Source organism: Lichenostomus cassidix, chromosome 4 (assembly GCF_008360975.1).
Source record: "Lichenostomus cassidix isolate B80296 chromosome 4, HeHo_3.0, whole genome shotgun sequence".
NCBI classification, from domain to species: Eukaryota; Metazoa; Chordata; class Aves; order Passeriformes; family Meliphagidae; genus Lichenostomus; species Lichenostomus cassidix.
The window spans coordinates 39,590,345-39,613,080 of record NC_139484.1 but is presented as its reverse complement, the minus strand read 5'-3'; the positions used below and the strand labels follow the sequence as shown (position 1 = coordinate 39,613,080).

Genomic DNA, 22,736 nt, shown 5'->3' with positions numbered 1-22,736 from the left:
CTAGAAGATGACCTTGATTATCCAAGATGTGAGAAACCAGTGCAATAAAGCAAGCAGTCTTGCTTTTCTTTCCGGGCAGAGACATGTACTAGTGATCTGTTAATTTCCTGTAGAGTCTATGTTGGTCTGAGAGCAAGTATACTCTTGAATTTCTAATGTTATGAATTTTTAGAGGTAAGCCACTCATTAACTTGTTCTGGGTCATGTTCACAGTGTACGTTTCTGCTTACTGTCAAAGGAGTGGCAAGCACTGCATTACTCATAGTGTTTTGCTAAAACAAGTTAAACTTGTTTTAGTGTAAAAATATTTTTTTTCATCTCTGTGCCTTTAATGTGCTAGCTGATTTCTATAGACATGGTCAATATGGCATCTTCTGGAGGTAAATCTGTATTTGTGTAGCTTATGCATGGAACAGGTGATGTCTGGTCCTCCAGGATACTTTGAAAACAGGAAAAGAAAACAATGGTAGAGAAGAACCTATGACTACATATGAACAGGTTTTAGTTGTGGATGATAGACTAACTAAATTTATGCTTGAATAGGGTTTGACTTTATGAAAGAGCCAGAAATTGATTATGCTGATGGAGAGAAAATCTTACATGGTGTTTACTCAAGACCCTCTGTTTACCCAGCTGGGCTCTTCCTGATAAGAACTTGCTTGTAGGTGTCTGTCATCATAACAGGACTAATTAACAGCTGTGGCCCAATAGTAATTGCATAACTGCAATTTGTGAAACTTGATTGCTACAGATTTAATAATCTCATTTTATTACAATCAGTCACTCTAAAAAAGGCAGTGTTAAAAATGAACAATTAAATTCTTGTATTGACTTCCAATTGTAGCTTATGTAAATTCTCACCAGCTGAAAAATGGTGATTTTAATTCTCAAGATGGTATTGTCTTGACTACATTTAAATAAATCAGGAGGAAACCCTTTTTTGTGAGATAGAACTTTTAATTGGACTAAAGGACTCTTTTTTGGGAACATGATATTTTGCTTACAAGAATGCTTGTTTAGAATGTTAGTGACCATGCTTAAAATCATTTCGGGTTCGAAACTACATATTGAAGTTTGATTATGTTCTGTAATCTTAATTAGAAAAGTAGATCAGGATGGCACCATTAGTATTCTGTCTAGAGAGCCCTGAGGCTGGATTTAGAAAGCTTGATGAAATTAATTATGCTATATACTGCACTAACAGAGTAAAATATTCTTCAAGAAAAAGTGTGTCTGACAAAATGCCCTTTGACAGTCCTTACTATTTTCAATTGTTCTGTGCTGTCAGAGGTAGCTGAGGAATCAGATTTTGCCTGACAGGTTTTTGGTAATGTAGGGAGCAGTTTGACTCTTGAAACAATATGCTGGAAAACCTTTCTTAGTTCTCAAGTTCTCTCAAGAATGTTCCTTGAAGCAGTTCCCATTCATTTATAGCCAACAAGTGTGTCTAACCTTTCTCATTGATTTTCTTAGGGCAGCAGTGAGCATGCTCGAAGGTCCTCTCTCCTTAACAGCGATGAACTGATGATGTACTACTATGATGATGTGAGAACAGCTTATGAGATTTTCCAAAGGGGCTTACAAGTATCAAGTAAGTCTAAAATGAAAGATAATAGTTTAAACATGTCAAGAACTACATATTTGAGCTCTTTGGAAATGCAGCTGGGCATAGGGAATCTGTCTGGCAATACGATGAATGTATTGGATGTGAGTTTTCTTGAAGACAAATTTAAGTGATAGGTTATGAAACAGAGTTGTGTGAATAAAGTGAGTGCTGTGTTCCTTGGTCTAAACCAACCTTGTGGTCTATGTCCTCCCAGCTTCCTTCCTTGCACCCCTGAAAAAACCCCATTTGTCATCTGAAGATGTCTGCTGAGAATCTAGAGGCTTAACACCAAGAGTGGTGTCAGGACGGAGGAGTTTGGGTTAAATTTTGAGTAACTTTTATCTTTTTTAGATAACGGTCCATGTCTAGGTTTTAGAAAACCAAACCAGCCATATGAATGGATCTCCTATAAAGATGTAAGTAGTCTCTCTAACTTGGTGCTAAATTTGCTTTTGCTTGCTGAGACCATTGATACAACATCCAGTAATGTGATATAATAAATCTGAATTATTTATAGATGTTTTAAAGTAGTAGCAGACTATTGCAGAAAGGTTCTAGTTCCTATCACAGTATGTTAAAGCAACAGCCTTGAATATGTGCAAGGCAGAGAAAAAAAGAGCATCTCCTGTGCTTGCTTTTTTAACCCGAAAAAATTCTTAAATAAAACTTATCTTGGCAGCCCTTAGCATCTCAGTGCTGAATCGTTTAGAACTTGGGCACTGCCTCTTAAGAGCTGCAGCTTTGAAGTAGTGCTCAGGGGCTCAGACTGCTACTACTTCAGGTGCTTGCTTCCAAGAGGCTCACTTTACACTCAGAGAAGTTCTGTCTACAGATGTTGTTTGGGCTTCCTGACAACTTGTCTCCATAGTGCTGAATGATGGTTGTATAGGGTGCTAACAGATCTGCTTCTAACTAGCAGCATGCTGCTTATTGATCCCTGAAAATATCTGTATGCAAATCTCCACTTACAGCTGTGCATTCTTTCGTTGTTCCTGAATTAATCAGTTGGTCTTCAAATTTGCATACACCTTGCCTATTGCATACTGTCATGGTCATTAAATACCTTCTGTGTGTAGCAGACCTCACTTTTTTCCCAAGGTGACTTTGCTGGGAATTTGTTAGGCGCAACTCTTTTATTAAAGCTTTACTGTTTGGGTCATGTGACTAACATGTTTCAAGTCATGTGCTATATAGAAAGAATTTAGAAAATTACCTTCCCAAGCTTTGTTTACAGACATAGCTGGGTTTTGCCTCCTTGTTCTCCTGCTTTTTGAAGGGAGAAATGCTATTCCCGTAGGCACTGAATGAAGTAGAAAGATGGCATATGTAGTGCTTGTGATTAAGCAGAAATCATGTTTAATCATTCCAGGGTCACTTCTTGGGTTTAACACAGGTATGGCAAAACAGCCTTTTCTGTGTATGTGTGCTGAACTTTTAAACTTACACATAACACTTTGAAGTCTGACTGGATCAAGTGTTTCTTCTGCTGCATATTGAGAGTAAGTGTAGTAACTACAATCAGTGCAGTGTTATGGCACTGCAATGTTTAGGTTATCCAAGTCTCAGAGGGCATCCAAAATAGGCTATAAAATTTCTCTCTCATTCATACCAATTAATTGTTGAGGAGAGTTTGTGATTATGAGCTTGCTCTTATTTTTCTTGTCCTCCCTCTTTTTTTGCCCCTCCAGGCTTCAGACAGAGCTGAGTATGTGGGTTCTGCATTACTCCACCGAGGCTTCAAACCATCTCACGTTCAGTATATAGGAATCTTTTCACAAAACAGACCTGAGGTAATTTAACTGACATTTTGTGTATTTGTGATCTGGCTGTTCCTGAAATGGCCCACTCCTTTATCTCTTGGCGCTGTACTTTCCTACTGAGAGCCCATTTGGTGTCAGGGAAATCCTAAAGGCTGACATTGTAGACTCATGAGCCACAGACATGGCATCTTTTAGCTAAAACAGGTAGTTGACATCATGGTTAGTGTCTTATATTGTCGTGTTTCGGTTTGGTTTCTTTGTTTGTTTTTTGCTCCCAGAGCTAAATGCAGAAGGCTGGAGAGCAGAAAAATAATCAGGGAATTCAGAAGAACTTAACTAATTATCTTCTATTTCCAGGTTATAGAAATGGCTTGCTTAATGGGAAGTAAATGTAGTTCTTAGTTAATGTAAACACTACTTGGTTTCTCTTAAAAAGTAACATTGGAGAACCAAGATAGGTGAAAGAGACAAGAAGGAGGTGTTTAAACCTTTAAAACACAAAAGAACACTTTGTGATTAAATATTTGAACAAAAAGATGGCTTCAGGTAATAATTGTTTCTGCCAGAGGCCCTGAGCACAAAGATTCTGGGAGGGAAAACTACTGCTGAAGGCCAAAATTGGAAATTATTTTAATAAAAATGGGTAGAAAGACTGAAGTTGACATAGTTAGATGATCACCTGAGGCAACAGTGGGGATATTCAGGTTGATAGTGCCTAACCTTTTTTACCCAGAAGTGGTTCTAGGTACCCCTTTCTAAAAATATTGTGAAATATTCAGTAAGTATTGTCTAGACTTGTTTATTAAATCTATTTTATGGCTGAATTTTTGTAACCTAGGTTTTGTGTTTTAGCTTGGGCTAGTACTTGCTGCATTAAGCGACTTCAATCTAAACCTATATTAAGACAGGGCACTGGTTCTCACCCAGTCTTAAAAGGGTGCTGTTGCTTTTGATTAAACACTCCCCTTTGTGTTTGCAATTATCAAAGGACATCTACAGTTCTGACAGGGTTAGAAGTTCTATCAGTGTCTTGTTGTCACTAAAATGCAAGCTGTGTGACAAGTGACTTTGGCTTCCTTCTTCCTCTCTCAACCTACACCCCAAGAAACTCGTGAACTCTTGGGTTTTCCTGCTGGAATTCTAACAGCTGTAGACACATTTGTGTAATAAAAAAGGCTGGAATATATTCAACTGGGAAGCTGTTAAATAATACGGAGTTACAGACTCTACAGTTCAGTTTCCTGTGCATATAACATGATGAACTGGAAGTAAAAAGGGGAGACAGATGTTTTTGTTGTGCTGGTTTGAGTTGTTTCTCTATAGATCTTTGGGTGCAAAGTCTCTGCTGGGTTAGTGAATTTTCTGGAGGAGAGCATGGAAGTTTGTTCTTGGATCACAAAGATGAAATGCTTAAGTTGCATTGCTTTGAGTTGGGTCAGAAATCAGCTGAAAAGACTTGTTTAAGCCAGCAATTTTAAATCTGGGATTTTCCCTGATCAAAACAACTGGATGGATATTGTGACATCCCAAAAATAATCACTAATCCAGACAGGAAAATATGTGAAGATTTTTTTGTGTGAAGTGATTCACATTTGTTATTTCAGGGAACAACTGCTGGGGAAATACCCTACTGGGGAAAATCCTAGCATCTTACTTGCTTAAATATTCACTGGAAAAACCAAACTTGGATTTATAAATAAAAGTATTGCTTTCTCTTTGAGTTCCTGGAAAATAGTCATCTCTTCTGGAAGGGAGAAAGTTTTGTTTTGGATTGAGAAAAAAACACAATAATGAAATACAGTTTCCTCTAATAGATCAGAGCCTTGTCAGAAAAACTGAAAATCTGACTGTTGGCTATATTCAGTACTAGTTGCTTGTTGGGCTTTGAGAGAACTCAAGTGGCAGGGTTTGATGTTTATATTTACTCTTAATTTTAGAAGCAAAATAGAAAGAAGTGTCCTGCTAGCCCAGAAAATAAAGGTGCTGGTCATGCCATTGAGAATGATGATGCATGAGAGTTGTTGGAGGCTGCAACAGGAAGCTTTTATCACTGTGTGCAGCTTCTGAAGTCTTGAAGTAGTAGACCCCCACCCTATTAAAATAACCTCTAAACTTCTGGCTGCTGAACAGCAGTACAGCTGCCCCCATGTTACATGTACAGGAGGATAATGTTTAGGAAGAACTATTCAGTGGGCCCTTTCCTGGCTATTATAAATGTGCCTGCTTAGATTTACCAGTATGTGTAATGTCTTCATGAAGGTCTAGTTACCTGTTATATGGCCTTGTACTGGTTTTATAAGAAGTTTTTGGGCACGAGGTGTACAGCTTGCCCATTAAATGAATGCTGTCAGAAAAATTTCCTGTGCTTAATGCTGTCTCAATCAATATAGTACTTTGGGAAACTGGCCCCTAATAAAGAGTTTGCAAAACTGAGATTTGGCAACCTTAGCACAGTCTCTATATTAGATATTTTATGGAATAATCAGCTGAATCATGTTTAAATTTGTCATCATATGAGGATGAGGTAGCTGGCTAGTCCTGCCTGGAAAGTGTGATAGTTTGGGGGAGGGGAAAGAAAACAAACACCCTTGTTAGTGCAATCCTTGTTGAATTGTAAGTTCTGGTAACTTTTAAAGATGCATGCTGTTTTCTTCCTGTCATTGGGACTGACTTAAGGTACTGAGAATTTTTGTCACTCTTTGGTGGGAAAATCAGAAATGTGCCAGTTTGGCTGGCCTCTTCATATGTCTGGAGGCTCCCATTTGAGGACTTGCATGCTAATCTGCATTTTGGTGTAGCTAGTTGATTACCAACTATAGATTCCTATAAAGAAGAATAGTTAGTGTTGAGAAATGTTGAGAAACTTTCTGAGGCTGGCTTTCCAAAGGACTTTAATTGCATATGTTGCATGTCTGACCATCAAATGAGATGCAGGTAATGTAGGGATAAGAATACTGTGTGTATATAAATTTAATGTGTGTCAACACATAAGTGAGTCCTTCGCTGATTCATGGTAATATTGAATATTGAAAGCTTTGTCTGCCTCAATAACCTAAAATCAATTAAATACATACTCTTGCTCAGTCTTTTTGTTAGTCAGTGAATTAGGAGAAACTTAATGGCTTTTCTAATGTTAATGGCTTTTTTCAAAAGTACTTAGTATTACTTTTAGGGATGAAGTAGAATTTTATTGATTTGTATTCTTTCCTATAGCTCCTTATTATTGTATATTATATATATATAATATATATTATATTCCTATTAGCTCCTTATTGTTTCATTGGTTTTTTTTTCTCCTTCCACAGATAAAAAGTGAGTAGGTCTTCAGTGGGAAAAAATGATGCAAACTGCCACTTACATTTTAGAAAAACTTGTCCTATTCACTTCTTTGTTAGGATTTAAATATGAGTCTTTCTTGGAGGTCAGTTATAATAGGCAAAACATAGTGACTTTCATCTCTTCTTTGTGCAGTGGGTCATCATTGAACAGGGGTGCTACGCATACTCCATGGTGGTGGTGCCACTCTATGATACACTGGGAGCTGAAGCTATTACATACATTGTGAACAAAGGTAGGGCACTTTCAGTAGTTCAGCAACTGAATATATGATGACAGAGCTGACTGAGGGCAGAACTGTAGCCTTCTTCAGAAAAGTCTTCCATTGTGACATACTGAAGTATGTATGGATCTAGTCTAAACTCAGCTTGTCATGTTGATAATATAGTTCTTTTTCATCAGCTGACTTGTCATTGGTTTTCTGTGACAAACCTGACAAGGCCAAACTTCTGCTAACCAGTGTGGAAAAGGGAGAAACTCCAATACTCAATACGATTGTGATCATGGAGCCTTTTGGTGTGGATCTTGTGGAGCGTGGCAAAAAGTGTGGCGTGGAAATCTTCAGCATGAGAGAAATAGAGGTAAGAATGTTTAACCTGCTTGACTGCTTTCATCCCATTTACTTGTGGTGGATTAGTTTCCAAATACTTAACTATCTCTTGAAGCTTACACAAAAATAAACAACTTGCTAATAGTATTTCACAATGCTCAAAATGTAAAAGTGGATATGCCATGATGACAGAATGAAAGCTTATTAACATAGTCCAAGACTGAGCACTACATCCAAGTGTTAAGGCTTGCCCATGTGAAGCATAACATGATAATTATATACTGTGACTAATATTCCAGAAAGCCTTATTTCAAGAAGAGCCTGTGTAGGCTTCGGTTTTGTGAAAAATTGCATTTTCCCCTGTATGACCAATCTATAAGATGTGTTCTGGGGGAGAAGCAAAATGTCAGTAAGCTTTTCACAGGATAAGGTTATGGTGATACAGAGATATGAGATCTCCAGGTTTTGGAAGTAGAAACCATTTTGATTAATCACCTAATGTCCAAGTCTTGGTTATGCTTGTAGTTTATTTTGTCTGCATAGATCTCTTATACAAGTTTATTTCATAACTTCACTCATTTGGAGTACCCTTTCCCAGGATCAAATTGCATGAAGAACATCTTTACTGTGAGATTAGGAAACTAGGTTTAGCCTGGTTGCAGCTGCAGTTCTGGTGAAGGCTTGGCTTAGCAGCCTTTTAGTATCTGCAGCTAAGTGTGCTTGTCTTGTGCGGGTGTCAGTAACTGTTGTGAAATGCCTCATTGCACTGAACTTGTTTTCGTAGCAGTTAAGACAGCTATGTGAATAGGGCCACCTTCTGGTAAAGATACAAAAACATCAGCATGCTGCTTTCAAAAGAAGATTGACTATATTGTAGCTAAGTGGCTTCGGTAAGAGTGCTGGGTTAAAATGGGGCTAAAGACATGAAATCGGGCTAGAGTTAAGTGACTTATTGTTCACTGGCCAAAGGGTTGGGTTAAACTTTGAAAAAGAGTGGCCCAACTGTAAGTTTTTACACAAAAATCGGCTTCTTTCCTTTAGCTGAACTGCAGTTTTTGAAAGAGGAAGAGTCTTTGTATGGGATCTTCTAGCTAGGGAAAACAAAACTGGGGATGAATGTTAACTTTACATTAGAAGTTTATATGCTTAAGTAGTGACTTTCAGTAGTATTTTGTAGCTCTTATTGTGTTAATGCAAACATCAAGTGTTAAGTAATAAGTGTTCCAGGAGCCTTTTGTTTAAATCTCTGAAGATAAGTTAAAGGCAAACAAATACTTCTAATAGTGCTTCAGTGAACAGGAATAAGCTTTGTCACCTTTTTTTTTTTAAGGGGGTAGAGACTTTTAGTGTCTCCTGAAAGGTGACTATGAACTGTTTAGGAGCTTAGATTAGAGCACAATGACTGTTTCTAACTTCAAGTAGTTGTTTCCTGTATTTCTGGCTTGAGCATTATTGCTCAGCTGTGCATGGGCTATGTGAGCAGTTCTTGCATGTATCCCCTAGGAGCCATCAGCTTAGTTTCTCATGCCCAGTGTCTATATGTATCATGCAGTTACTTGTAGCTGAGTAACTGTGAATAAAAGCCTCTTTAATAAGAAGATATGGTAGAGTTTTGATCTAAGAGATCAAAAGTAGTATCTGGAGATCTTAGCTGTATATTCAGTAAATACCAGACTTAAAGCAGGTTGTAGGGAGGTTCTGAGCTTATGGTGGTACTTGAAATGGAAGTGCTCTTTTGAGCAGACAGCTGTGTTGTCATAGTGGCAAATCTTTGCATAATGCACCCTTTCAAAAAGGCAAGCCTACAGGTATGGGAATGTTAACTGTGTTTCCAGACATTCCTTTTGTCTTAAACCTTCTTGGGTAAATCTAACAGGTACATGATACTAAGGAAGTCTAGGGCTCATAAAGGAATGCATATGCTATTACTGTGCACTTGGAATGTAAAGGCAGTGGTGAAGTTGATGTGTCTGTCCCCAAAGGGACACTTAACAGAAGGTCCTCTTTAACTTGCGTAAATCCTTAAGCTAGTATTGTTTCTAGTCTTAAATAGGCATGACTGTAGTAAGTCTTGGTTTGAAACTGTGAAGCTCATAAATTCTGAACATCAGCTTGCAAATATTTCCTGCTATTCATTATATCCTTGTTGGTAAAAGGATTGTTTTGGTATCCTTTCCTGTCTGCCTGAAGACCCCTAACATTATCAGTCAGGTCTGGGTAACTAAGGAGGGAGAAGGGTTCTGAATGAGAGTTTTTCCTGTGTAAAATGAGTACAAACCAGCAATAAACCTCAGTCTTCCGTGTCACAAGCAGTGGTGGTGGGAGGTGCTTGCTGAGATGAATCTTGCTTCATTTATTCAGTAACTGTTAATGGCACATCTTCTGCATGAGCTATAGGATTGTCTGTGTTATTACAGCACTGCTTAACCTTGAGCTTCCCTAGTGAGTGACTTCTGGTTTATTAGCTGGAGAAAAACCCCGTGAGTTTTAGATAAGTTATCACTTTTGTATTTGTATAACATGGTAGTTATTCTATATATTTTTAAAATGTCCTTTAAAGCCTTTGTTACTCTTACAATGACCATGGAATCAGAATGGTTTGGGTTGGAAGGAACCTTAAAGATCATCTAGTTCCCACCCTCCAGCCACAGGCAGGGAAGACACCCATTAGCACTGGGTTGCTAAACAAATTAAAATCCCTTAACAGACAGTCTAAATAATGAAGTATTATGATGTTTTGTAATGGTTGACAAATCTGAAGCAAGAAAACTACACGCTTATCTCTAAACACTCTCTCCTCTTCTTTCTGTAGGAGCTAGGAAGAGCACACAGGCAGAAACCTATGGTAAGTGTGAAATTGGTTCAAGTGACAATCTGAAGCTGTTTAGTGTTCTTTAGATCAAACTAGCAAATCTCCCTATCTCCCATAGCTCAAAAATAACACTAGTATCCTGATGTTTTGTCCAGAAAAGTATTTTTCCTTGCTATTTTAACCATACTAATACTTTCTTAACTCTCATAGCCTCCAAAGCCAGAAGATCTAGCAGTCATCTGTTTCACCAGTGGAACAACAGGTACTCCTCGTTACATTATGTAGAATCTACTATTCTGTATGTGCAAATTTAATTCAGAATCCCTCCTACTTTTTTTTTTTCAAGACTTCCCCCTGCTGCTGCATATTTTTGGCAAGTAGTAGCTGGGGTAGTGTTATGGTAAGGTTCCTTTTTATTTTTAATTTTTTTTCCCATTTATCAATACAAAGTTGCAGTACTGGGGGATGGAGGTGTTACATTTTTTTGGCTTGGAAATAAATTAAGTACTGAACCTGTGTTTATGTAATAACAAGGGCTCTGCATCAGACTTCAGACTATCAGTTCTTCCATGTCTTTCTTTGTCCTGCATTAGCAAAATTGTTCCATAGCTCTAAGCAGCCTTGCTGTAAGACCAAAACATACTGTCTAGATGTTACTCACTTGATATTTGTGAGTTAATACCCACCACCAGTGTTGAGCTTAAGGAAAGAATACAGCAACAAGTTACATTTTTAAAACAGATGTGAGAACAGAAATTAACCTGGGTTTGATAGTTCCATTTTCGCAGAGGACTGGAATTTTGAACGAGAAACTTATCTGGAAACATTATGATTTCTCAAGGGTTTGGGCTCCTTAAAAATGTTAAAAGACTTCATCACAAACTTACTACTTAATTGTTGCCAGCTGATTTTGGTAGTGTTTTGTTTAATTGATACACAGAGAAATCTAGAAAGAGTGCTATCACATTAGTTTTGCTACTGCTAGCTTAACTTTAAGAATCTAAATTTTATTGTTGAATCCTGATGTCCTTCTTCCTTAGGAAATCCTAAAGGAGCTATGATCACTCATCAAAACATAGTCAGCAATGCTTCAGCTTTTGTGAAAACTACAGAGGTAAACTGCAATGATAAACAAACACTGTGGACTTGCATAGGGGGAAATAATCTCATGAGTAAAACAAACATTGAAATCTCTAACTTTGGTCTTAAGTTTTAGTAAGATCTAAGTGAAAATGTAACTTGACAGCACCCTGGGCCCACTAGTGTAAAGTCAATGTTAGGGTCAAGAAACTGACAGATTTGCAATCTGTTCTGATGTGAGCAATGTTACAATGATCCTGATGTGAATGTACAATATATTCTGCCATGGGCTTATAGTATTTCTCGTTAGTGCAAGGAGAACTGTTTTTAAATTAAGCAACTGATCTCACAATTAGCTCATGTAAGCCACTTTTGATACCAACCTTAGTGTAAATTGGATAAACAAATTTCCTAACCTAAAATGTATTTTTTCAAACCAATAGTATTTTAACCTTTTTGTCCCCCTTCCCTCCCAATATATGTAATGGAACTTTCTGTGTTTTCTGTCAGAATTTATTTCTCTTCAGAATCCTATGAATGATAAGTTGTAATAATCTTGTCACTGCACTCAACTCTAAAAGATTGTTTCTGCTATGATTTTACTCATGCTAGAAAGTCATTGCTATAATCGTTTTAATGAAACAAAGCCAATACAGCTTCATTACAAGCAAAACTATAGCAGGGACTGTGCTCTGGAGTTTAGATGCTAGATTTCACTGTTGTGTTTAACTCGGGCAAAATAGAGAATCAATGAGAATTAAACTTTTGCTAACAATTACAGAAAACATTTATGCCTTCCACTGATGATGTTCTGATATCATTCCTGCCCCTGGCTCATATGTTTGAAAGAATCGTTGAGGTAAGCATCTGTTTCTTACACTAAATTATTGAGAAACTTACTTTTCTTACAGAATGCTTCCATGTGATACATGCTTTTCCTTCTTGACTCTTGCAAATGTGTATGAAAGCTTGAAATAAGGTTCAGGAAAGCAGTGTTCCATGAACAGTATCTAGTGAGCACTAGACAATTAGTTTTCATGCCAAAATAGAAACATTAACCTTTGAGCTGGGGTTAATAAGAAATTGGTTTGCTAGAACATGAGACAATCCCTTAGCACATGTACACTGCCTAGAAATTCCCTCCGATATAATTAGTGCATTATTAAAATCCATACCATTCTTTAGTCTGCAAGCTTCAAATATTTATATTATAATGAGACATTCTGTTTGCTTACACAAAACTAATTTTACGTTGGTTAAACTTGTCATTGCTTCCAAGAAATTTCAGTAAAGAGGAAGGGATTTTGTTTCAGTGGAATTCTCTTCTAGGAAATTAAAGTGGCTGTTAATGCTATTTTAGTGACAAAACTTTGTTCTCTTGGATCACTTGTTTTACCACATAGCAAAATCTGGGGCTTATTTTTGAGAATGAGAGGGCTGAAGTTTTCTTAATACTGGCAGTCTTAAGGATCTCTGGGCCCATGGTTGGGTGTTGTGCATTATTGAATGGATGCAATTCCCTTGAACTTCTTATATACTGCAGAGGCACAGGTATTAATTACTGCACTTGTTGAAGTTGAATTAACACCTCTTCCTCAGGTGAGATTGCAAATACATATGTTGAAGGTGTATATAGAGAAATAAACAGCATCCATGTAAGCATGAAAAGGCACATGAAGCCAGAAGTTGTCCTATGATTTCTGTTAGGAATCCTAAGTGTTCTAGTGAAAGTATGCATATATGTACTTATAAAAGTGTATATTCATATGTGTGTCTGATACATATAATGAAGATTGGGAATAGGACATAACTGTGGTGTACAGGTTCTACCTGGGCTTTCAGCACTTTTTCTCATGCTAACCTTTTATCAGTTATACCTCAGTCTGTTTCACTTCCCTGTCTTGCACTAGAACATACAAACTGTGTAGGTAACAGCTCTGCTCTTGATTATGCAGTGGAAACTGAGTGGGAACTTGCATTTTAAAGGACAAAATGAAAAAGTGTTTGGATTGCAGTATTCCTCTGCTGTTTGAAGCCTGTACAAAATAGGTGGTATATTTACATAAGGAGATTACACAAGAATATTTTTGGTACAAAAGAGAAAAGACTTCCTGCTGTTTGGGGTAGACATGAACACAGGCTCTGTGAGAATCAGTCTTTAGAGTTCTGTTGTAAAGTTGATGTTTCCTTTTCTTTTGGCATCATGTGGAAGTTAGAGGGTTAATGAACTTGACTTGACAAATACATTCCCACCTAGTAAAGGCAGTTCCTTCTCAGTCCATGTGGACTGATATATTTGTGGCTTTTAGCAGAGGGTAGCAAAACACAGGTGGAGGAGGAAGTGACACTTTAGCATGACTCATGCAGCAAATAAGAGGATGGATAGTAGGGAATGAAGGAGTAGGTATTACAGAAGATGCAGAAGAAATAAAAGCAGGTAGGCATAAACACAAAGAGAGCAGGGATGTTAAAAACAAAACCAGGAAAAAGAAAGGGGAATGTAAGGTAGGTGGTGAAGCTTCTAGACTTCTAGTTTCCAGACAGAGAATATACAACACCACCAGGATTAAGTCTGCCTTCCTTTGTGTAGGTCTGAAGTGATACAGCAATAAGCTCTGGCTCTGCTAGAATCTTGTAAAGAGCATCTTGATCACCTAAGAACAAGTCGTCTGCTCACATCAGTCTTGTGAAATGAGAAGGAAAACCAGAGTGTAAGGAATGGAAATGAAGTAGCATAAGGCAGAAATCCTCACTGGACTAGTTAATAGCATGTGCTGACTATAAGTACAGAATTTCTTAGTATATAGCAGGGGACAAACAGAAGTCTAGTATTTTTAAATAAGCTTGGTAAATATTTCAAATGGACAAGTTCCACTTTTCTGTCTTTTGCTACCTCTTGAATCACTGGCATTGCCTTATTTGACCAGCTGTCCTTTTTGGATAGGGGCTTTTGTGCTAAGCTTGAAAGTCTGGTATATGCCAGACATGTCTTGCTACTTGGTCTTTCTAGTCCCGTCATATAGTGTGAGAATGCTGCAAAACTAGTCCAGAAGTTGAGAGAATAAGGTGGATCCTGCACAGTCTGCACTGCATAAGATTGTCAAATACAGCTGGAACACATTGTACCTTTTGTGTTTTCAGAGTGTTTACTTTTTTATTACAGTGTGTGGTTCTGTGCCATGGAGCTCGGATAGGATTCTTTCAAGGGGATATCAGACTACTAATGGATGACCTAAAAACACTGCAGCCAACTGTATTTCCTGTAGTACCAAGACTGTTGAACAGAATGTTTGACAAGGTAAGTATACAGGCAGGAGTCCAGACCTGTGTAGGCTTTTAAGAGACTCCATAAAGTTTGTGCTGCCGGAGTAGGAGTAACTACTGTGCCCTGGGATATTAAATTGGCATGCTAACAGATGTGTGTATCTCTTTCTAAAAGAGAACTGAAAGTGCAGGGAATAGTACTGGTTGCATTAAAACACTTTCAGGCAGCAAATACTGTGCTCAGAAGTCTGACTGGGGGACTTGATTCTCTCTATTTTGATTAATGACTTTGTGTTTTGAGCTGAGCAAGTTATTTAAGTCTAGTATACAACACGAAAATGAGGCTTGGCATCTGCATGCCACGCTTTTAGCATCTGACTCATGGAGTGGAATTTGCAAAGCAAGGTCAGGTGTTTGCCTATGTTTGCATGGACACACAAGTTTCCTACACAGCAGCCAGTGTGCTCTAGCTGGGAGAATGGTAAACCAGCCAGCTGGGAGTGCAGGGGAGAAGGCATCTCAGTAGCCCCACCCTCCTGTGTGTGCTGCTTGCCTGCTCAGGGTCATTTGAGATGGGAATTTGAAAGTAGGTTCTTTCTTGAACTTCAGGTTTTAATTGGCCTTGTGCATATGGGTGACTGACTCCTTTTAGGATACAGCCAGGAGAGCTAAAGGATATAATAAGTCCTGTGACTGCAAAAGAAATGGCAGAGCTCCCTATGCTGTCTTAGCCCAGACATTTCTCTGATCATGAGACTAGAGCAATACAAAGTAACACAAGGTTCTGTTTGGCCTCAGGAGCGAATACGGCAACTTGAATGCGTTCGGAGTGGAAGAAAACCTGAGACCAGCTTTTAGTACTTAAAATATAGCCCCTTATTCTGCTCACACATTCTCTACTGGAATTTGAGAAGCAAAGTCAAAGCTTGGGACTTTGTTCTCATGATTTCCTCTGGCTTGTTTAGTCTGGTGCCCTGAGGCTTCCACAGTGCTGTAGCACTGTTTCAACCTCAGCCAGCCTTGCAGTAATGTAGCATGTGAAGCCAGCAAGTTGGGGAATTGGCATGGCAGGGGAACATAATGCCGCAGTCTGCATGCTTTCAGTCATAATGCTGAGTCGTCTTCTTTCCAAATGAATATACTGATGTGTGGTTTGCTATTGAGTCTGCTCTCTGGCTTCCTGAGAACAGCTAGAAGGAGCCTTTGAAAAGTGATCTAAAGTGCAAATTTGTATATGCAACACAGATCTCCATTTGGTGTTTCTATAGTGACCTGCATCTCCTCACAACACCCTGTGTTACATTATGTATTGTGATAGGGTGCTTTTCAGAAAATGCTGAGGATTGTGCTCAATTTGAATTTCGATGATACTAGAATAGAGAAGTAAACCATCCATTTTCATTCATACATTTTAATGAAGAAATTATGCATTGAAACAACATCACACAGTTTGATGGATATCAAGAATTAGTTAAGTGCTGATTTCAGCGCTTGAACTGAGGTCAGAATAAAAATGCACAATTATTTCTTACTAGAATTAAGATGCCTATCATCAATAAAGTTTGTTTTGATTTATTTTTTACTGTTAAGAGTCTCCATACATCTGTAAGAAAAAGGGAATGGTAGTATATGAGGCCTCTAACCATAGTTCATCTTTCTTAATAGATTTTTGGGCAGGCAGATACCTCATTAAAGAGGTGGCTGTTGGATTTTGCTTCCAAGAGGAAAGAAGCAGAACTCAGAAGTGGTATAGTTAGAAATAACAGCTTCTGGGATAAAGTCATCTTCCGCAAAATACAGGTATGCTTGAAAGCCTCTGAGTTGAAATATGCAATTGTTGAATTTTATATGAATGGTTATAATCTGGTAAGGCTTTTTCACTGATTACAGACTACCTGGCTACTCAGAGCAAAAATCAGAGCTGTCTTTTTATTTTCAACCTCATTTTTTGAATTCCCTTAGTTCTCATAGTATCAGCTAACTGTATTAAGGAAGTCACTCTGAAGCAATCTGGTGCTTCTCTTACCACTTTGAAAGCAATCACTGTCCTTCTGAAGGAAGAATGCTAAGTATGACACAGTGCCACCTGTAGCCCCCACTGTCTTCTCCCTGTTGGTCACTAGTAAGTTATGCCTGCTATTATATCTGACACTCACTTGCTATGGCCTTAACCTTGGTTGTACAACATGCCCATATGGCTGCTTTTTATAGCATTCAGGATGTATGAGCAGCTGATACAAGGCAGTTAAAAATAAAGCCATCACTGTAAGGCCATGGCTTAAGCTCTTCAGACTTTTGGCAGAGTCTGCATTGCATTGACACCATAGTCTGTATAGGTACTGTACGTTTGAGATACCATATCTTCCAGCCATTGAGACTAAAAATACTGCAGGAAAGAGAGCTTGCAATAGCAGACTAAACTTTATTCTCTAACATTTGGGTGGCACTGTAGGTGAACAGCGGCTGAGGGTGTCATAGAAGACGATTTTGGAAATATCTCTAAAAATGCTTTTGGTGTCCACAGTATCTTGTGTCTGTTGTAGGCAAGTTTGGGAGGAAAAGTAAGGCTGATGATTACGGGAGCAGCACCTGTGTCTGCAAGCGTACTGACCTTTCTGAGAACAGCTCTTGGCTGTCAGGTGAGTTGCCTGGCCTTAATCCTAAATCTAAAATATTTTAATACCTGGCTTCAGCTTTGTTAGAGCTTTTCTAGCAGTCTGATTATATGGATAACTCTTTCTGGTGCTCTTGGAGACTATACAAAGTGCATGCTGTTTTCTCGAGTTTCTCACAGTCCCCTGAGATTTCTGTATTCGTCCCAAAGTCTTTTAATTGAAGTAATCAGCTGACCTGTCGTAGAGGAAAGATTTTTTTGGTGGGCTGCAGTAAGTAATAAGTCATGTACTTAGATTAAGTTTCTGGAGTTTGCCTTGCTTACAGAAGTATTTGTAGGTACTGTAGAAAATCTAATAATCAATGGGATGATATTGTAGTGTTGTTGTTTTGAAGATGAGGTTGGCGTGAATCAGATTGTACACATTGCCTTTATCTTCAGAGCCTCTTCAAAATACATGCTTTTGGAGCTAAAATTTGAATAACAATGGCATAGAACAGAACAAATGTGTTGAAATAAATTTCAAGGATACAAAACAAAAATACTCTAAAATATAGGCTTCCATAACTTGAAGTTTTTCAGTGGTGTGCTGGTGTAACAATGCATTTTGCACAGAAAAGGGAAGCCTGTCTTGTGTATAACAATCAGAGCTGTGATGGGGCATAAGGATTCCATTTCTGGCTGTCTCAGACAAACCTATTTTTAAATTAAGTGAATGAACTCACAGCTAGTGCTGTGGTTCTTCATTTCTTTCTTGCTTCCTGCTGCTTTCTGTTTTAATCTAAACAGGTGTTACATGCTGTGTGAAATCTGAGTGAAACTTTGAGTAAATATTGGAACTGAAGGTGGAATATTAGCACTTAAAATTCTGTATTGTGATAAAACTAATATATCAGTATTTTTTTAGAAGATGCTGAGGGTTTTGGTACACTCAAATTTAAACAATTAGAAGAAAAGAAGCAAAAATATTAATTGCATTTTAATGAAGAAACTTTGTGTTGAAAAGTAATGGTCTTAGATTATATTTTAATTTCACCTTCTAGTTCTATGAAGGTTATGGACAGACTGAATGCACAGCTGGATGCTCCCTGTCATTGCCTGGTGACTGGACAGCAGGTATGATGTTCAGCTGTCTACATGTCTGTTAAATTTCAGGGTCTTGAAATTTTTCAGAGGTCCCTGAATCACTTTATTTAAGCTTCAGTAACATCCATTATGAAGGATAAGATTTTTTAATTTTGCTTGAAGAAAACCAAAGTTTGATCCCTTGACACTTCTACCCCTAAATAGCTATGAATGTTCAGTAATTCAAACTTTTAATAGGATTTGTTCTTGTAAGTTGAAGTGTAGATTTAGGAGAAGGGACATCATAGTATTAACCCTTGTAGTTTCTATCAAATAGGAGTCTTCTGTGTACAAAGGCAGTGCTGGAAATGCAAATGGAATTTTTTGGTGTTGGAATGAACAGTTTGCACTCCCCTCAGCTGTTACATCCAACTCCCTAGCTGAAATAATATTTCTAATTGAAACTATAGTGGGACTTCTGCTACTTAAATATGTCTGTAGAGAGAGAATCCTGATTATAAGAAAAAAAGCAAGCCTGAGTACATGGCTCAGCTTTTAACATACTTAGGGATAAATGAGAATTTAATGTTTCGGTCCCAGCAAATTTAAGTTACCAGAAATCAGTTTTCCATCTTTCTTCAGTGTGTAAGCAGCCTATTTTTTTCAGAATCTGACTGAAAAGCATCAGGCTATTCAAGTGTTACTCTATTTAATAGGTCATGTTGGAGCACCAATGCCATGCAGTGCCATCAAGCTTGTTGATGTACAAGAAATGAATTACTTGGCTGCCAAAGGAGAGGGTGAGGTAAGTAATTTCAGAAAGTCAGTATAAGCCTCTTGTGAAATCTTGGAATTTTTTTTTTGTGCCTGAAAATAACAACTGATTTTAGTAAAAGGGCTAAACATGGCCTGCTACCTAAAATCTAAGATGTCTGCATGCAAGATTAGTTAATGATTCACAGAAGCAAACCAGGAAATAGTATACTGGAGGAGAAAAAAAACAGCTTACGTAACAATCTGTTGTCCCACAGGTTTACAGATGGTTGTGACCATACATATGATTGTATGGCCAAGGCAACATCTGCCAGCTGTAGGATAGCTGGGAAGTGTAGCCACCTCATACTGCAGTTATCCTTCAGTAGGGTGCTGGCAGAGAGCTTTCCTCCCACTCCACTACCAAGGGCCAGAGAACAGCTGATGCATGTAGCCAGTTACCCAGCTTGTGATGTGTGAGATGAGGTAATTTAGAGTGGCTGGAAACTCCTAAGAGAAGTGGAGGTCAAGTGCTATGAAGGCTGATGATGATTTGTAATGCCTTCCTGCACATTTTTCTGAACCTTTTTATGGAGCCTGCACAAATTAAACACTTACATTTTACGAATTACATTTTGAGGACTTAGCTTTATGTGTGATGCTATATGCTGTCTTTTTAAATTTCTTGTTTCCAAGTAAAGTATATACAGATTGAACTTTGTGTATATACTTTGAACAGATGTTCATGTAGTAATTTATTTTCCCCAAGCCTTGAAAGCAAATTAACTGTGGTGTCTTTCATATGCTTTCAAGAGGCTGTGGGGGCAGCTGGGGGAGTGAGAAATTAAAAGTAGCTTAAGCAAGTAACTAATATGTGGCTACAAAAAATTAATAATCTTTATTTGTTTTGGCTGTAATTTGTGTGAGACTAGAGACAAATCATTGGGCTTTGATTCCCAGAAATTCACAAGGATTCAGTTGGTCTCGTTGGTGGGAAACTGCTTGCAAATGAAGAACAACGTCAAAGTTCCTCTGTCTTGCATATTACTCCCTATTTAGTTTTCCTCAGCAATTTTTGCTTCACTACAAGTATGCTTTTAAAGCTTGGTCTGCTAGAGGAATTGAGTACGAATTCTTATAATGAGAAATAGTTAAGTAGCTTTTTAAACAAAAAACTCTTAAAATTGTATTGCTTGCACTTCATGTGAAAGTTTGCTGCATTAGGAGTTACTTCGGACTTGAATAAAAATGGTAGCCCTGTAATATATCAGGTGCCACCTTAGTCTTTCATACCTGTCTTCCTGAGTACGAACTATTCTAAATATAAGAAAAAGGCATTGTAACTCATTTCCCAGAGCTCAAAGCCCATGGCTATGGAATTGGTTCTCCTTATCAATCTGCCTAAAATAAGTCTTCCTCCTTATTGTGTGCTTTTCAGCTGGATTAAACATTTCTAGTTTCCTTCTCTGAGAGTAAGCTTTCAATGTTCTCTGCCCTGTCAGCCTTGCTTTCCACTTTTGCCAGTTATCTCTGTTCAAGAAGAAGAAATTTGTGAATAGAATTGTATATGAGCATATGTAGATGAGGTCTCACTGCCAGCTACCAGCATACAGATAAATGGTTTGCTGCCTCCACTGGGAAGGGCTGTCACCTACTGCCTTCCTGTGAGAAGGAGCTGTGAAAAATTAACCTTTGATGGATCAGTCTTTGACTTGACTGGAACATGTAGAGTTCTCTTTTATTCATATCCTTCCAGATAAGGTCTGTTTTTTAACAAATTACTTGGTTTGTAAAACATTACTTTGCTTTGGTCCTGTCTCCATAAGCTCATGAGAACACTCACTAATACTCTGATCTCCCTCCTGTTGACATCTCATGTTCATTGTATTGTAGTTCACCAGCACGCTGGATAGGCACTGAAAATATGTGGGATGAGTTTTTCAAGAATCAGTTGCTGAACTACATTAGTAATTTCTTCTAGTTTAATTTTTGGACAACAAATGTGCCATTTGCTTGATAAACAGCTTTTTTTCCCCCCACACTGGTTTTAGCACAATACCTCTGCTGTTTACCAAAACTGAAAGGAACATGTTGCCAGGCTGAGACACAGTATTTTTGGTTCTAGCAGAATTTTTTCACATAAATAAATAAAACTATATTTCTTCTGATAGGCTGCAATTATTCAAATGGTGGGTAGGAACACTGCTGCTAGACTGGAAATTAACAGATCCTTCCAATTTCTTATTATACTTCATACCAATGGAAAACATTAGGTCTCCAAAAATCATGAGTAGAAATTTCTGTACAAATACAAACTTCCTCTTGACTTTTTAATGGGAGTTATTAAGAACCAGAAGGTGGGGTTATTGGAGAAAGCATTTGCTGCTAAGAGTGATTGCTAACTTTCCTTCATGGTAGCATATATTAACAAATGGCTGTTTTCAGGTGTGTGTAAAAGGGCCAAATGTGTTTCGTGGCTATTTGAAAGATCCAGAAAAAACAGCAGAGGCTCTGGACAAAGATGGCTGGCTTCACACAGGAGATATTGGGAAATGGCTACCAGTAAGTTAACTTACATAGCTGAAATGGTACTTCCACAGTTATTAGCAGAAATTTAACAAATATATTAGAAAGTATTTGATATTGAACAGAATTAGTTAGGTGAAAGACAAAAATTTGAGGAGGAGAACTGCTGTTGTAGCTAAATCTGTGTGCCTGGAGCTGAAAAAGTATTGACAGTGCCAGTCCTGAGGCTTTCTCCAGTTAGATTAGATGGATGCATAATGTATTTTCTTCTAACATCTGTTTGACAGTACTGTAGCACAGTTTTACTGTGCCAGAGTGGCATGCATAAGTTGTGTAGATTGGTTTTTCGCTTGAAGTGCCTCTTTTGAGTGAAAGTTATTTCTGTCAACAGAATGGTACGCTGAAGATCATTGACCGAAAAAAACACATATTTAAACTAGCCCAGGGAGAGTACATAGCACCAGAGAAAATAGAGAATGTGTATCTGAGATGTGAAGCACTTGCACAGGTGTTTGTCCATGGAGAGAGCTTGCAGGTAAGCATTTTACAGGTAATGTCAAAAATTAATGGGAAATGAGACTGCAGAAAAGAGTCTTCCTTTCTTCCTTCCCCCACCCCAAACTTTGGGACTGAAATTTAAATTTTTATCTTAATTTTTTATCATTACACATTTTGATTCTGACTGGATTCCAGCACTTACATAGCATGTTTCTGGACTTAGTTTCAGAGTAGGTAGTGGGGCTGAACTAACTTGTGTATTAATGACTGTATATAAATTGCTAACACTGTGCAGAGGGAAAAACCCAAATAACAAACAAACAAAAATGAAAGCAAAAAAAGCCTTACACACCAAGAAAGAACCTGGATATCTTGGGGGTTTTCAAGTGTAAATAGAAATGTAAGTCTTAGGAGTAATTCTTTCAATTCAGCTTCTGAACTGCACTCCTGTGTTCAGGTAGCAGAAAGCTGCTGACTTTACAGCAGGATCAGAAATGCTCCCCAAAGCCTAGCTGACTAGTAAGAAATGTGTAGAAACTAAAGTGTTGGCTTAGGAATTTTTGTCAAGCTTTTTACTTTTTTTATCTTTTTAGGCCTTCTTAGTAGCTGTTGTGGTACCTGATCCTGAGACTCTGCACAACTGGGCCAAGAAAAAGGGATTTGAAGGCTCCTATCAAGAGCTATGCAAAAACAAGGTAAGGCATATCTAACTGAACAGTTAGCTATTCTGCATCAACTTTTTCAAGTTAATACTTGTGCAAGCATGAAGCTATACAATGTATTTCTGTATCCACAGGATGTCAAAAAACACGTTCTGGAGGACATGGTGAGAATTGGGAAAGAATCTGGTTTGAAGTCATTTGAACAGGTAT

The 22,736-nt window shown here is 38.0% G+C and overlaps 1 protein-coding gene across 2 annotated transcripts in view; it reads left to right on the top strand.

Moving 5' to 3' along the window:
- ACSL1 (acyl-CoA synthetase long chain family member 1) overlaps nt 1-22,736 on the top strand; it is a 38,201-nt gene that overhangs the window by 13,635 nt on the left and 1,830 nt on the right. For both annotated transcript variants that reach the window (XM_085058779.1, XM_085058780.1), the window contains exons 3-20: nt 1,474-1,591; nt 1,958-2,022; nt 3,295-3,396; nt 6,838-6,937; nt 7,105-7,283; nt 10,065-10,097; nt 10,275-10,326; nt 11,105-11,178; nt 11,926-12,003; nt 14,308-14,442; nt 16,074-16,208; nt 16,952-17,047; nt 18,066-18,138; nt 18,804-18,892; nt 21,286-21,402; nt 21,758-21,901; nt 22,458-22,559; nt 22,661-22,732. In XM_085058779.1, the coding sequence (XP_084914905.1) occupies nt 1,474-1,591; nt 1,958-2,022; nt 3,295-3,396; nt 6,838-6,937; nt 7,105-7,283; nt 10,065-10,097; nt 10,275-10,326; nt 11,105-11,178; nt 11,926-12,003; nt 14,308-14,442; nt 16,074-16,208; nt 16,952-17,047; nt 18,066-18,138; nt 18,804-18,892; nt 21,286-21,402; nt 21,758-21,901; nt 22,458-22,559; nt 22,661-22,732 (1,764 nt within the window). The remainder of the gene's footprint in view (nt 1-1,473; nt 1,592-1,957; nt 2,023-3,294; nt 3,397-6,837; nt 6,938-7,104; nt 7,284-10,064; nt 10,098-10,274; nt 10,327-11,104; nt 11,179-11,925; nt 12,004-14,307; nt 14,443-16,073; nt 16,209-16,951; nt 17,048-18,065; nt 18,139-18,803; nt 18,893-21,285; nt 21,403-21,757; nt 21,902-22,457; nt 22,560-22,660; nt 22,733-22,736) is intronic.